Here is a 16054-nt window from a genome sequence, read left to right as displayed (position 1 = left end):
ACCCCTGTATTACTGGCATATTTCAGGTATGTGTGTACTAATCTCTGCAGCTGACTGTAAGGCCCCGAGGGGCAGAGAAGAAGGCATGTTGTTCAGTTTTGTGCTCCTCCTTTCTGCTAGCAAAAATTCCTTGAACATAAATCACTCAACACATTTTTTTGGTTGAATGTGTCATTAGGTCAAAGTGGAGAACACAGAGAGAGAGAGAGAAAAGTTACCAGCAGTGTAAGGTTGGGAAACCCCTCAAGAGAGTGAAGAGGGGAAAAGGTTTAGGGGGCAGGAATTGGGGTAGAAGAGGCAGAAAGAAGATAAAGAGGACAGGGTATAACAAGAGTTGGAGATGACAGGAATGTGGGGTGATTGGGGGAAGATGGGTCAGTGTAGGAAATTTTCAAAAATGTATGGAACAGGTTCTTGTCTCCTAGTTAGGGCGAGAGCCAGGTGGGAATGGGGAGATTAACAATATCTCTTGGGTAGCAGGCACTATGTGGACACTTCCCATATGTTGTTTTATTTTTTAAAGCAACTAAAATTAGTTAACTTATATAGAACTTAGATATTTCAGTGGTACAAAAAATATCAATTATCTCTTTTAATCTGGAAAGTGGTTACTGCTAGTGTCATGGGTGATAACTAGAACTATAAATATACTGTAGAATTTGGAAGGTAAAGACATAAATTAATTTAAGGGAGAATAATCAAGATGTAAGCCCCTGGCTTAGGACTTCCTCCTCCACAGGGACAGCTGGTGTGTGTGTGATACATGGGGTCACAGTGGATCCCTATGGAGTAAGAACACTAGTTCCCAACCCAGATATCAACTTGCTTTTTGGAGGGTGGGGGGAATCTGCCGTGGTTAAGAATAGGGAATAAAATATCAATATAAAAGTTATCTTCTCAAGGCAGATTCATAGGAGACAGGGTAAATTCTAGTGTCTTGTGTTGAGTTGCACTTGAGATTTATTTTACCAAAGGAACGATTTTGATAGATTATGTATTTAATAGGTTTTGTGGGTGGGCATGGAAATCTGGTAACCACTTACACACGGTTTGTATGAGCAGGTTGCCGAGTTGCAAACAGCTGACTTACAAAATGAGCCTTCGGAATACCACCCGGCTTACGGACTTCCTCTGTGCCACTCATTTATGGTTTGAGCACCTTATCTTGTTTAATGTCTTGATGAAGAATTAGAAAATTAAGTGGGAAGGAAAAACACCTGTCAACTGCAGAGAATCCTCCCTGTTACACAATAACAATGCAGGGCAGTTGATGAATAGAATGGGAGGAGCCCCTGAAAGTCATGGGAAAGACTGTGGTTATCTGGCCTCACCTCTTCTCTGCCTTGCTTTCTCTGCCTTATGCAGTCCATTGCCAAATAATATTTTTATTGTCATAAGCCACCTTAGTTAAATATTTAATTCTACAGAGTCATAACCAGGGACCAAAATGTCATGCATAGATTTTATGAAAGTAATAAAATGCTTCAGAGAGTACAGTTGCTCGGCGTGGGGCCCGTTGCATCTGATAAATTAGTCACATACCTGGTCATGTGTTTCCTTACAGAGTGACGATGGCTGCTTATCTGTGTGCAGCCTTGTTATTTGGAGGAAACAAAGATAAGAAGTTTTTGCTGTATGTCTGAAACCCATGTGTAAAAACTATTTTTATAGAGTAGCCTTCTCTTTCCTGCTCTCCTGCCCCTAAACTTTGGAGCAAAGTGAAATTTCCTGCAACAGCTGCTTGTAAATAGTAAGTGCTCAATAAAGGCCCTCTCTACCTTTTATCTCCCAGCCGTTGCCTCCGTATTACATAAGAGAACCCTTTTCGCATCCTCCAAATAGGCAGCTCTATATCTTTGTGAGTTGGCGAAAATACAACATGTAGCTGTGTTTTCTTATGACAAAAGGTTTATTCATTTTAGAAATACGGAAGCCTGTTTGCCTAAGCCTGTGATTTTAAATTTTTCCTTTTTTTCTTATGTATTTCCTGAAGTTTCTACAAAAATGTAGTTTCCAAACAAAAATATTTAATGTTTCAAAAGGAAAATAATGCAAATATGCAGAAAGGTGTTATCCATTATCCAGAGGTAATCACTATTATCATCATCCTTTCTAGGGCTTTTCCTGTACATATATGTAATTGATATTTATTTTAAAATGAGACTGTATTGTATGCGAGGGCAGGCTAACTGCTAAAGCGACCTTCGGTTTTCAGTGGGAATAAACTGTACCAGTCTATTTCCGCTTCACTGTCTGGGAAGGGGCAGTAGGTGGTGGTGGACGGGGCAGGGTGAGGCAGGGGATGCTCTATTCCACTCCTCTCCTTTCATGGAGTTCCCCCTTCTTGGCCTTCAGGATTTTCTCCACTGAGCAGGGGAACAGGGAAGAGAATGGAGGTGGGTGAGTAGGAGGACCTTGTCCTGACAATGTGTCCATCATTTTTGTCCACATCTCATTGGCCAGAAGTTGGTCACATGACTGCAATTTATGCTTGGAAACGTAGTCTAGTTGCAGGTTCGAGTCGAAAAGGGAAACAGTCTGTTGAACCACGTGCTGCTCTCTAACTCAGTTGTGTAAACCGTTTTGAAACTTTCAAAAAAACCCAAATCGTTTATTTCGAACATGTTTTTGTGTGCAAAATCTGGTCCCCTCTCCATCTCTACCCTATGTGAAGCCCCACTGTCTCTTGCCAGATCTTCTTATAATTGGTCTTCCTGCTTCTGTTCTTGTTCGCCTGTAGTTGCTGACCCGCAACAACTGAAGGGGTCTTTTAAAAACTGAAGTCAAATTTTATCACTGTCCTGCTTGAAACTTTCCAAAGATGGTTGCATTAATGCCCACCCTCTAATGAGGCTGGCGCCTCGGCTCTCTGACCCCACCGGCCATGCTGCCCTCCCTCCCTCTGGACTCTCCCCTTGGACTTGCCCTCTGCAGGCGGTGGGACTTGCCAGCATCCCTGAGTGAAACTCCCCCCACCCCATCACCCGTCAGCTTCAGTGTCACCTCTCCAACCACCAGTCATAGATAGCCTCCCCTCTCGCTCTACTTAGTTACTTCTATTTAACTGTCATGTTGTTGTCAAAGCACTCAACCACCATCAGAAATCATCTGGCTTGTTTGTTGGTATATGCTTGTAATCCATCTTTCTGTTTTCTAGAGTGTGGGTTCCTTGAGGCGGGAGGAACTCCATCTTGCTCCCATCTGTGCCCCCAGATGATGAGTCCTGCACGTGGTGGCTACTTAGTACATACTTGTGGGATGAATGAAGGTCTTGACAGATTCTCACGTATTTTTTTTTTCCCCCCCAAGGACCTCTGCTTCATTTTTTTTTTTTAATTTTTGAATTTTATTTATTTTTTTATACAACAGGTTCTTATTAGTCATCAATTTTATACACATCAGTGTATACATGTCAATCCCAATTGCCCAATTCAGCACACCACCATCCCCACCCCCACCGCGGTTTTCCCCACTTGGTGTCCATACGTTTGTTCTTTACATCTATGTCTCAACTTCTGCCCTGCAAACAGGTTCATCTGTACCATTTTTCTAGGTTCCACATACATGTGTTAATATACGATATTTGTTTTTCTCTTTTTGAATTACTTCACTCTGTATGACAGTCTCTAGATCCATCCACGTCTCAACAAATGACCCAATTTCGTTCCTTTTTATGGCTGAGTAATATTCCATTGTATATATGTACCACAACTTGTTTAACCATTCATCTGTCAATGGACATTTAGGTTGCTTCCATGACCTGGCTATTGTAAATAGTGCTGCAGTGAACATTGGGGTGCATGTGTCTTTTTGAATTATGGTTTTCTCTGGGTATATGCCCAGTAGTGGGATTGCTGGATCATATGGTAATTCTGTTTTTAGTTTTTTAAAGAACCTCCATACTGTTCTCCATAGTGGCTGTATCAATTTACATTCCCACCAACAGTGCAAGAGGGTTCCCCTTTCTCCACACCCTCTCCAGCATTTGCTGTTTGTAGATTTTCTGATGATGCCCATTCTAACTGGTGTGAGGTGATACCTCATTGTAGTTTTGATTTGCATTTCTCTAATTATTAGTGATGTTGAGCAGCTTTTCATGTGCTTCTTGGCCATGTGTATGTATTCTTTGGAGAAATGTCTATTTAGGTCTTCTGCCCATTTTTGGATTGGGTTGTTTGTTTCTTTAATATTGAGCTGCATGAGCTGTTTATATATTTTGCAGATTAATCCTTTGTCCGTTGACTCCTTTGCAAATATTTTCTCCCATTCTGAGGGTTGTCTTTTTGTCTTGTTTATGGTTTCTCACGTATTTTTAATGACAGTGTTATAGCCCGTTGCACGGAATTGCCGTGAATATTTAACTGTCTACTTTTGTGGCTTTTTACTTTTTTTTTTTTTAATACATTTATTTATTTGGCTTCATTGGGTCTTCGTTGCTGAGCACAGGCTTTCTCTAGTTGTGGCGAGTGGGGGCTACTCTTCCTTGCGGTGCGCGGGCTTCTCATTGCGGTGGCTTCTCTTGCTGCAGAGCATGGGCTGTAGGCATGTGGGCTTCAGTAGCTGTGGCTCACGGGCTCTAGAGCACAGGCTCAGTAGTTGTGGTGCATGGGCTTAGTTGCTCCGCGGCATGTGGGATCTTCCTGGCCCAGGGCTTGAACCCATGTCCCCTGCATTGGCAGGCGGATTCTTAACCACTGTACCACCAGGGAAGCCCCTACATTTTTAAATTAAAAAATGCTTTGGTGACTCCGTTTAGCTAGTTTTGGGGGATTTTTATGGATTTTTTATTTTATTTTTATTTTCTTAGGATTGATTCCTAGGTGAGAATTTGTTTACTGAATGGGTGTATGTATAAAATATTAAGGTGTTTAGACCCTCCTGATTTGTTTCCCCATGTAGTTGAGGGGTCTGGTATAGCACACTCTCAATAATACTGGAAGGTGGGCTGGGAGGGGTAGGGGGTGGGTGGGAGTTTTGTCTGTGTTCATTGCTGTATCCCCAGATCTTAGAACAGATGTTCATGTTTACTAAATGAATAAATCAGTTTCCATAAAAAATTCTAGGTATCCCTTCATTTAAATTTATTTTTATTCATTTATTCGTATAAATGTTCCCTGATTTTTAAAATGTATGCTTTTGCAGAGTAGGTCCGTCCAATGTAAGAACATTCACCCAACGTTAAACCTAAGGGAACTGGGTGTTAGCTGGGCTCATCCTATTCCTTAGAATCCAGACAAGGTTTCATTGAGCCCCCTATGGAGTTGGTGGAAAGGCCAGGATCTGCCCAGGATTTCCGAGAAACCCAAGGGCTGTGAGACAAAGAGACAATTTCTAACCAGAATTCTTGTCTTCTCCTCCGTGACTTGTGATTGACTGTAGTTTGGTTTTCATCACACCATCCCTTCTTTATTGCTCCCACATCAGTCACAAGTGCAAGACTAGGTGTGTTGCTCTGAGTTGGTCACTGGAAGAGTTACTGCTTTGTAGACCCTCCATCCTCCTCCTCCTCAAAGGTCCTTTCACCCTTCTGCTGCCAGATCACACATCTGCTTCAGCCAGCATCAAGGACGGGCCTGGAGCTGTAGCGCTTTCCTTTAACAGTATCCACCCTCCAGGGGTTCCAGCTGTTGTCCCCCCTCTGCACAGTGGTGTCTGGGAGAATTGCTGATTTGCAGTATTTGTCATTGGTGAGAAGGGCAGAGAGTTGGGATGGGGGAGGCAGGGAGACAGAAAAAAATAAGTTCCTCTCCAGCTGTTCCTTGTCCTCATTTCTTCTTCTGAATGATTCCTTATTCCCCCAAGTAAAGTCTTAACCCCTTCGCCTTGCAGATGAGGATTTTATTTTAACCCATGGTTCTCAATTGGTGTGCTATGGGCACTAGTGGGTCATAAGCTCTTCCCAGGTGTACTAGGAACTGTCCACAGGTGTGTTGCCAAATTTTGATCCACGTGTAAAAATACTTCAGCTGTGGTATTCCTTGAGCTGAGTAGGCCATAGGAGCTGTCAAATGATGGCTGTGGGGTACAGCCTGCTATGAGAAACAGAAAAGAGCCTTAGCCTAGATAACGTGCCAAGAAAGAATCCCTGGTGACGGGTGGTGAGCTGAGTGTGTAAGAGAAAGGGGAGGGCACTCAGCACCTGCTTAAAGGACCAAGGGAAGAGCATGTAACCCTGGGAGCTTTGGTAAACCATGTAGTAGGGTCCTGTTTTAGTTATCTCTGGCTTGGCTGAATCCTTTCATGAAGGTTGCCAAACATATTAAATCCTGCCAGACTTGAATGCAGGCCTCCTTTGAAAGGGAATTATAAACACACACATGTTTGTGTCCCTTGCTGTGTTTGCATGTGGGCAGCCTTATGGCGGGGGTGGATGGTTGGAAGGATGAAGGATCCTGGAAAGTAAAGGTTCTCAAACATGGGTTCCGATTGCCTGTATGTGTGCTTGATCTGGGCGGCTAATTGATAAGGTTCAGCACCCTTTTCGCTCTATGTTTTATTATTTCACCCTGCCTTTATCTCCTTTGACAGGACATAACCTACAGATCATTTAGGGTTTCTTTCCCTCGCCTATGTCTTGACTAAACACATTGGGTAGATGAATTTCATATTACTTCTCTCTTGCCCCTCAGCACTTGGGTCCCCAAGGGCTCCACCCCTAGCCATTTTTTCTTCTCACTCGTCTTGGATAACTTTTCACAGATCTTGAACTCTACCTACCAACTGTCAGCTCTACACTGATAACTCCCAAGTCTCTAGCCCAGACTAGATCTCTCTCCCATTTATCTATTTAGTCATCTCTTTTTTTTCCACCTGGTTGTTTCACAGGGCACCTTGAATTCAACTGAATCCTCTATTTCAATTTATGGTAAGACTTAGTGACCCAAACTGGAAATCTGAGAGTTATCCTGGACTTCTGCCTGCCCTTCCCCCTAAGCCATCTCATCTCTCCTGAATGTCTTAGCCCTTAGACTAGACTTCTCCTGGCATGGCACCATCACAGGGTCCTGAGCTATCGTCTGCCCATCACTCTCAGTAGACCATCAGCATATTCATGTCTATATTCCATGTCCAAGCTCAATGCCCATAGGAGCTGCTTAGAAAATATTGGAATGAATAAGTAAGCAGGTGGATGGGATGAATGAATGAATGGTTTCTGAGATCTTTTGGGGTGATTTCCATTTAGGATGATGCTTTTTCTTTCTTTTTACTGGAATGAGACATTATTTTTGTTTGCCAGCACCAACATTTTGAAACCGTAATTTTGAGGAAATATTTTACCACGTGAAATTCCTCTCTCAGGCCACACACACAAATATATTAACTTCAAAGGAGGAATTATTTATGAAATTTATGGTATGTTATTGCACTTGGGCATTTATCTAGGTGGTTTCGTGTGTGCGGTTGTGTTCTTGGTACAGCTGGGAAATCTTTCCTGTCTGTGGCAGGAATCATTGATCTGCATGACCTAGTTTGAATTAAACTTGAGCTTAATTAACTTGGATGCTCTAAATGTCTAGGGTTGCAGGATTTCAGAGCTGGAATGTTGCTTTTTGAACTTCAGCATAAGGAACAATCGCCTATGCGTAAAGAGAAATCATTGACTTTGCATATCGGCTGAGAGAACGATCGATTGAAAGTCCATTTTGTAAACTATTGTTTTTCCCTGTCCAACAGGGAGAGTCCCGTATCCTCAGAGTGAAGGTTGTTTCTGGAATTGATCTCGCCAAAAAGGACATCTTCGGAGCCAGGTATGTTTGCTTTGTTGTTGTTGTTGGTTTTTTTAAAATTTATTTATTTATGGTTGTGTTGGGTCTTCGTTTCTGTGCAAGGGCTTTCTCTAGTTGCGGCAAGTGGGGGCCACTCTTCATCGCGGTGCGCGGGCCTCTCACTATCGCGGCCTCTCTTGTCGCGGAGCACAGGCTCCAGACGCGCAGGCTCAGTAATTGTGGCTCACGGGCCTAGTTGCTCCGCGGCATGTGGGATCTTCCCAGACCAGGGCTCGAACCCGTGTCCCCTGCATTGGCAGGCAGATTCTCAACCACTGCACCACCAGGGAAGCCCCTGTTTGCTTTTTTATCTGGTAGGCTTCTGAAGAGAGTTTAAGCAAGCGCTTTTCAAGTTCAGGTGCATGGGAAGGACCCGGACAGGGCGGGGGCGGGGGTGGGGCGGTGCTTCTTAGAGCAGAGATTGCTGGGCCCTGCCTCCCGAGTTCCTGATTGAGCAGGTGGTGCTCATGCTGCAGCTGGTTCAGGGACCACATTCTTGCAGGGGTGTAGACCTTGTGTCACGGCGGCAGTTAGCAGGCTTGGCCTTCCTACGGGTTGATTTCATGAGGAAATTAGATTCAGATGTTTGTTTTTCTGCAGTAGAAAAATAAGTTTGAGAACATGTCTGTGTTCATTTTAATTTATTCCTGTTTTTTGTTTTTTTGGTTTTTTTTTTTTTTTTTAAAAAAAACAACCCTAGCTGAGGGAAACAGAGTATTGTTTTGTTCCTGGGAGAGCTGGGTATTTTTTGGCATGTGTAATTTTGGAATTAAGAGACTTGGTGATTTCTGTGGCATTTACGGAAGCACGCGCAGCCTCATCGTTCTGGCTGTTTCAGCTTTTGTATTTTGAGTGCGGCACCTGGTATCCCTGTATCTTTCAGTCACCCCTGCTGGCTCTTGACTGTGTCGCCTTAAGTTGCTGGAGTGGTGGCAGAGTGAGGTTTAGAGCTGCTTGGAACTAGGGTTTGAACCAGATTTCGGAGAGGAAAGCCCTTTTGAGCTTTTGACCGAAAGGATATATTAGCGATGATGTAGTCCAACTTCCCTGTTGAGTGGAAACAGGAAAGGTTACTATTTAAATCCAGTCACATATGAGGCCCCCCGGTCCCTGCTCAGCACCCTCTTCGAGTTGGGTACCCGATGGGGTTGAACCAGAGGGCCGTGCTGGCTGCTAGAGTCACCACGTTGGAGCACGGGGTCATCCCGTGAGTCTCCGGGACCATTGCCCGTAGTGACGCTTGGGTTCAGGGCCTCAGCCTGACACTGGAGACCCTGAGTTATGAGGCCTCGTTCTGTCCAGCTAACCTCGTCCTCCCCACACCGCTCAGAAGCCCTTGTCTGCCGTTGGTCGGCACACCTCTTTTATATTCTGTCCTGTTACCATGCCCATTTTGAGTTTTGTCTAGCAAAGAAGTCGGTAAGTTACTAATGTGATTTGCGTTAACGAGCAAAAATAAATCCAGGCATATCTCGCTTTATTGCGCTTCCCAGATACTGTTTTTTAACAAATGGAGGGTTTGTGGCAATCCTGTGTTGTCAGACGACGATTGACATTTTTTAGCAAGAAAGTATTTTTAAGTTAAGGTATTTACACTTTTTAAAAAAGACATAATGCTACTGCACATCTAATAGACTGCAGTATAGTGTAAACATAACTTGTATATGCACTGGGAACCCAAAATTCGTGTGACTCGTTTTACGGTGATATTCGATTTATTGCGGGGCTCTGGAACTGAGCCTGCAGTATCTCCGAGGTCTGCCTGTAAATAAGTAAAATTGATGCACGTTCAATATCAGGGAAATATTTTTTTAAATTTCTGATGCTTACGTGTACCCCAAATGACTCACTGAGGGTTAGCTTTCTGAGTTGTGTCACTGGGAAACCGCATGCTTTGGGGCACTGCCATCAGCCTGAGCTGCAGGTGATGGGGTGGGGAGGGGCAGGGGAGGCACATTGCACCTGCAGGTTCTTTCTCATTTGACTGTGAAGCCACCCTGAGTGGTTTACCATGCGCCTGTGCTAATGCTCTAGCATTTCACTTGCCTCTTACTAAATTAGACGTTTATTGGAGACAGAGACATCTTTTTAGCATCTTTCTTCTATTGCTTAACACACAGAGCGCCAAGAACAGGACTGGGTCAGTTGGTTTTTAAATTTCAATGTTTGCACGCTGGCTAGTAGATTGTGCTCTTATGTCAGAAATGCCTGTTGCTCTCACTGGCTCTTTGCGTCAAATGTTAGAGTTTGGAAGGAAGAAGTTGGATTTGGAATATTACAGTCACTTTTCTTTCGATTCATTTTTGTTTTGTTTTATCCAAAACCCTTCATTAAAAAAAATGAAATTGATTCAGATTGTGTTTTTTAGCCTGTTCAGAAGCTCTGAGGTTAAAATTGGTAGCAGAATTGGGCTCCAAATCATAAAAGAGCCAGGCAGATCTGAATTGTTAACCATTTATATGAAAAGAGGAAGAGTTATTTCTTCGGGGCAGGGTTGAGAGGAATTATAGATAATGCCTCAGGATGTTCAGTGGAAAGAGAAATAGTGTTGTGGCTTCACGAACCAAGTGCCAGAAAATGAGCCAGAAGCTCTGAATCTGCGTTCTGCCCTTCACTGTCTTAGTTTAATAAATTCAGCACACACACCCCTGCCTGCCTGCCCGCCTGCCTCCTTCCCTCTCCCCGTCTCAGGGGCCAGAGTGCTCAAAGGACCCGTTTGCCAGTGAATGGGTGCCAGTTGGAGGGTTAGGTGACCATGCAGGGTCCCGCCGCACTGGCGTCTCCCTGGAGAGTGGCGCCGGTTCTTGCCTCATTATTTTGCCTGGTGACCTGCGGTCTCTTCCACGTTGTCTCATGCACATCCTTTCAACCCACCTCTGTCACAGTTCGTTAGCAGAAAGCAAGGAGAGCAGTTTCCTCGTCACCGGCGGGCTGGGGTCAGGGAGAACCCCAAGGTGACTCTGGTTGGCTGGCAGCGCTCATGTGTCCTAGGGGAGTAGCCGTGAGTGTGGCAGGTGTTGTAATGTCTTCTGCGCTGTCCCCTGGAGTGAGACCCTTTTCTCCGTGTCTTTCTGAACCGCAGGCCGGCAGGCCCCCCTTCTCCCCCAGCCTGTCACTGAATCTTCCCTCCACCTCTGTGTCTTCCAGGACCCTGATTCTCCCTTCACAGAAGGAGGGCTGGGTAGGCACTGGGAGCCCAGATGGATGGAGGAGGAAGGACAGTTTTCCTCAGCAGCAGCGTCAGGCACTTGGAAGTGGGAGAAATCATACAGGCTTGGATGTGCTGGAAGACGGATTTACAGTCTCTGGAGTCAAAGGAGGCTGCCCGGGTCACGTGGCCTGAGGGTGGGGGAGGGCCGGGCGTGTTGGTCGGAGTAGGTGATGCTGGAGGGTAGAGCAGTGCACTCCTGGGTGGGCTCCTGGCCCCGCAGAGGCTGCCTGAGGCTCCAGCTCTGAGGACTGGCATCTGCGGGGCCCTGGCCTCTAGGCGTCCCTCTCAGCTTGGTCTCACGAAGACCACCCTTTTCCAAAACAGAAGTGGGTGCCCTCTGTATGCAGTGTTCGTAACATGATATTACTTCCGTTTTGACGTGTTATTGGCATTTTACACATGGCCTACCTTTTGAAAGAGTCTGATTTTCTTTTGCCCAGGCTTTAAAAAAAAAAAGAAACTTTCCACTCACCGCTCACCTGAAATGCCCTTCTCCTTACCTGCTCTCTCTGTCCCAATCCAGTGCTGAGGACACAGGATCACTTTCCAGCTTCCATCCAGCAAAGTCTCACTTTATTAAAAGAGTTTTTATTGTTGGGAATGTCCTGGCGGTCCCATGGTTAGCACTTGGCGCTTTCCCTGCTGGGGCCTGGGTTCAATCCCTGGTCGGGGAACTAGGATCCCACAAGCCTCGCAGTGCAGGTACTTAAAAAAAAAAAGAGCCTTTGTTGGAAGAAGATTTGATAATTGAGCTGTTGCTCCCCTGGAACTTCTCAGCAGCTGGTCTGTGTGGAGAATTGCCGCAGTAGAGAAAGATGTTTTCTTTTGGACCCTACCTTCAGGTGGAGAAGGGCAATCCTATAATCTGTCATCTAAACAAGGGACACTCTTGTTTGCAACAAATGCTTAATCAAATGGGACGTAGATGGAGACGGTGGTCACCTTGGGTCAGAGGCATCCAACTGTTAAGATCTATACTGTGAAAAAAAAAAAATGCTGTGCAAGGCTTTTGAGCGTTTGCTGTTGTTGCTGTCTTAAGCTTGGCCAAAAGAAAATCAAACTCTTTCAAAAAGTAGGCCATGTGTAAAACGCCAATAACACATCAAAAGGGAAGTAAAATCATGCTGGAAACACTGCATACAAGAGGGTACCCACTTCGATTTTGGAAACAGGTTGTCTTCGTGAGACAGAGTGCAGCGTTAGGGGATCAAGGTGACAGCGCCACCTGGGAGGTCCCTTGGATGCTGTGCTGGTGGATGGTTTGTCGCTACTCGCTTTCTGAAGTGACCCACCGACCTGTCCACACCTCCCACTCTTCAGCCTGCTGCAGAGCGTTTGAGCTGAGGCGAAGACCTAGCCAGATAAATCCCCTCCTTGCCTGGTTGGATCTGCATTCGCCTGTGGGCTGAAATCCCAGTTTCCTTTTAAGGTGGAGGTTTCACGTCCCTTTGTAAGGCAGTGTGCCACGCCCTCTGGTTGGTTTGCCACTGCCTGCTTTTCCCTGCTCATCCCTACACACAGCACACTCTGTCTTTGCTCCCTCCGCCCCTCTGCACCCCTGTCCTCACCCTCACCTGCCAGGCAGCTCGGCCGGTCATCTCCTCTGCTGGTCCCTCCCAGTCCCCCAGCAGATTACTTCCCGTCTTTCATATGCCCTACAACCTGGAAGTATTATATGTCCCTCTGTTGTTGTTTTACGATTATAACTATTTCTTTCTCCCAGACTACATTTTTAGCTTCTGACAGCTAGGGTTTATTTTATTTATTTTTTACTCTCCCTGCCTTACACGATACCAGCACGTAGTAGATTCTCAAGAAATATTTACGGAAAGGGTGAATGATGACCTCATCTCTTCCCCCCTTCCCTCCTTTTCCTGCCCCTTCACTGAAAACTCACCTTCCTCTAAGTGCGCCGTGGAACGTGCTGCTTCTTGCCTTTGCGGGTGTTTCCCCCTCTGCCTGGAGGCTGCTTACATTCTTTCTGGCACTGCTCGCCCAGCTCTCCAGGTCCAGTTCAAGTGGCAGCACCTCTGCTGGGCTCCCCAGCCCAAGAGGAGAAAACAACTCTTGTGCCTAGGCTGTCCTGGTTCCACAAGTTTCCCCCTCCCTCCAGCCCCGGTCTCAGCTCGGAGGCTGTAGCTCTTATTCCTGTTTGTCAGCCCAGAGAGATCCTGGCACATGGCAGTTGCTTGACTTGACTTCCATAGTAGAATCTAATAGTAGAACCTAAGCTATGGTGCAGGGTTGCCAGCCTGGAGGAAGGGTCACTTTTTTCTAATTCTCAGAGGTGCCCTTAGCTCATCAGGCATCTCCCTCACCCCCACCCTGCCATCCAGGGCAGGTGCTTTTTGTAATTCTCACAAAGGGTCTGTGTAGACCAGTGGAGGAGGCCCGCCTAGGAATCTGATAAAAGGTGAGCGTGGAGGAGGGATTGAGGGAAGCGAGCACGAAGGCTGGTGTCAGAAGAGCATCTCAGGGAGCCAGCGGGATGGCAGGCAGGAAGGGTCTCCGTTTGATGCTGATGTCTTTGCAGAATCGCTGCTTCAAAGCCCACAGAAGGGAACACACTTGCTTATGGTGGTGGATATAGAAACTTCTGCTTGGGGGGCACGAGGCTGAGCTGGGGCTGCAATAGAAGGTCAAGACCCTGCACCAACCACTTAGTCTTAGGGTCAGGATGGAGCCATTGGCACGAGTCATGGGTTGGGGAGCATGTGGCTGTCATTTCAGACAGGAGAAGTAGAGGCAGTGGGCCGGGCTCTTCACGGGCAGTTACAGGTGGGGTCGGCGGGACCGCTCTGACTTCCCAGGGAGCCTTTTAGTTACTTTCTAATGTGGGAGGGATGAGTCCTGCTGTTCGGCCACAATGATGTGTGCAGTCCGGGGTCCGTGAGTCATGCTTTCCTAAAATGGGGTATAAGGAAGGAGGGGAGTGAGTCACGATAGCTCATGTTTATTGAGTGAGTCCTACGTGCCAGGCATGGCCTGACCTATCTACAGAGGAGCTCGTTTGATTCTCCCAAAAGCCCTTATGCCGCAGGCCCTATTCTTCTTTCCATCTTGCAGATAAGGAAAACATGGCAAGAAAGAGAAGTTGCAAAGTCTATATACCACTAGTAAGTTTTAGAGCTGTGAGCTGAGTGAGAGCCTAGGCTCTTAAGTTATTTACAGACTATTTTGAGTGCTTCCAGGTTGGCTGGCCCAGTGCATGGAACGTGATATGAAGTCATCAGAGTCTGCCTTTATGAAGAGGGAATAATTATCTCCATTTTTAGGTGAGGAAGTTGAGGTTCAGAGAGATTGTCATCAGCCCAAGATGAAACCACTCTGTAGTGAGTGGTGGGACCAGCTGAGTCCAGATTTATCTGACTTCAGGGCTCTTTCCCATGGTGCCTTAACACTCATCTTGAACGGCCAAGGTTCAGCCATTGGATGGGCCATTGGACTAGATGACTGTTAGATTTGATGAGCAGGCATTTTTTTAGAAAGCAGATTAAAAGAACTAGCCAGTGTGTGTGATGGCAGCTAATCAAGTGCCTAGAATTGTGAGTGAATATCATCAAGTATTAGATTTCGAATAGATAAGTAAGATCTTTTTTTTTTTAAACTTAAAATACCTTTTCGAGTTTCAAACTGTATTCTTTTTCAGTTAAGCTTGTATCTTAAGACATCTAACCTTTTGTCATAGGCTTAAGTGGTCACTGAATAGGATCATTTTAACTCAAGTTTTAGATCTACCCTCCCCCCTTTTCCTCCCTAATTATGATCAGAGTCTTTATTCGAGGTTACAGTGGGTGGAATGCTTTTGAGACTATAAAGCTGCTCCTTAAAATTGAGCAACGCTGGCGAAGACAGACCAACTCCAGAATTTTATGCGTTTGTGCAGAAAGTTTCAAGACCCAGATTTCACAGTTGCTTCTTTATTGTGTGGGTTGAGCCTCAAGTTAGACCTGTTTGGGTTGCTCTCATTTTTTCTTTTGGCAGCTGGTGATTTAAAATTTAAAACACATACGACTCGGACGTTGGAGGGATGTGGTCAGAAAATCCTTCTGTCTTCCAGTAATTGAGACTGATGGGGACTTAATGCCACCTAATGAGAGCTCTGTGGCACCAGCTCTCTCCAGTCCCCACCGTCTAGATTTAAGTTGTTAACATTTTGCCACATTGGCTGCATCTATTTTTTTTTTCCTGAAGCATTCAAAAGTGAATTACAGACCTCATGACACTTAGCCCCTAAATACTTCAGCCTGTGTCTCTAGGAGGAAAAAAAACCCCCATATTCCTTCATAACCATCATGCAGTTTTCACAAAATTAACAATAATTGCCTGCTGGACTTTATTACCTAGTCCATTATCTGAATTCCCCCAACTGGCCCTGAAATGCCTTTTACAAGTGGGCTGTTTAAACCAGAATTCAGTGGAGAATCATGTATTGCAGTTAGCTGTGAGGTCTCTTAAGACCCTGTTAATCTAGAACAGTCTTCGCTTCCCTTTCTGAATGACCTTGAGGGGTCAGTAGGTCGCCTGTCTGACCACATTTGATTGTCTCCTGTGGTATCATATAATGTGTTCTTCTTTCTCCTGGGTTTCCTGTACCTTAGGAGTTGGATCTAAAAGGTTGATCAAATTCAGTTTAAACTTGTAAGACAGGAATGGGGGATGCTATTTGATCAGGAGGGACCCAACATCTGGTTGTCCCGTAACTGATGATGCTACAATTCATCCCTGGGTTAAAATCTGTTCCCTCCACTGTTGAATTACATTTTCCCCTAGGGGACCAGCAAGAAATGGGCGAGGTGATAGTTTGGCACTAGATACATGTAAATTTTCAACACTAATTTGCTTTTTCTCCCAAAGGATTAGAAATTGTTTTTTCTTTTGCCCCTTTTGGAAAACAGTGCACAAAAGAACTCTCCTCCTTTTACAGATTGAGAAACCTTGAGGCCATAAGTACCTTGAGGGTCCCTTGCTAACTGTCCACACTTCTAGGACACGATGAGGCCAGGGTTTGTATAGTGTCAGGGTTTGTATAGTGTCAGGGTTTGTATAGTGTGGGTTCTAGACTGAACCCACAGGT

The 16054-nt window shown here is 45.4% G+C and overlaps 1 protein-coding gene across 5 annotated transcripts in view; it reads left to right on the top strand.

Moving 5' to 3' along the window:
• Positions 1-16054, top strand: part of NEDD4L (NEDD4 like E3 ubiquitin protein ligase) — a gene marked incomplete at its 5' end in the record, with an annotated part of 340566 nt that overhangs the window by 100645 nt on the left and 223867 nt on the right. For all 5 annotated transcript variants that reach the window (XM_082354964.1, XM_082354966.1, XM_082354972.1 and 2 more), the window contains one exon: positions 7675-7748. In XM_082354964.1, the coding sequence (XP_082211090.1) occupies positions 7675-7748 (74 nt within the window). The remainder of the gene's footprint in view (positions 1-7674; positions 7749-16054) is intronic.

Source organism: Balaenoptera borealis (assembly GCF_965194805.1).
Source record: "Balaenoptera borealis genome assembly, chromosome: 14".
In the NCBI taxonomy this organism is placed as follows: domain Eukaryota; kingdom Metazoa; phylum Chordata; class Mammalia; order Artiodactyla; family Balaenopteridae; genus Balaenoptera; species Balaenoptera borealis.
Note: the sequence above shows the minus strand (reverse complement) of the source record. Positions and strands in the feature narration are given on the sequence as shown.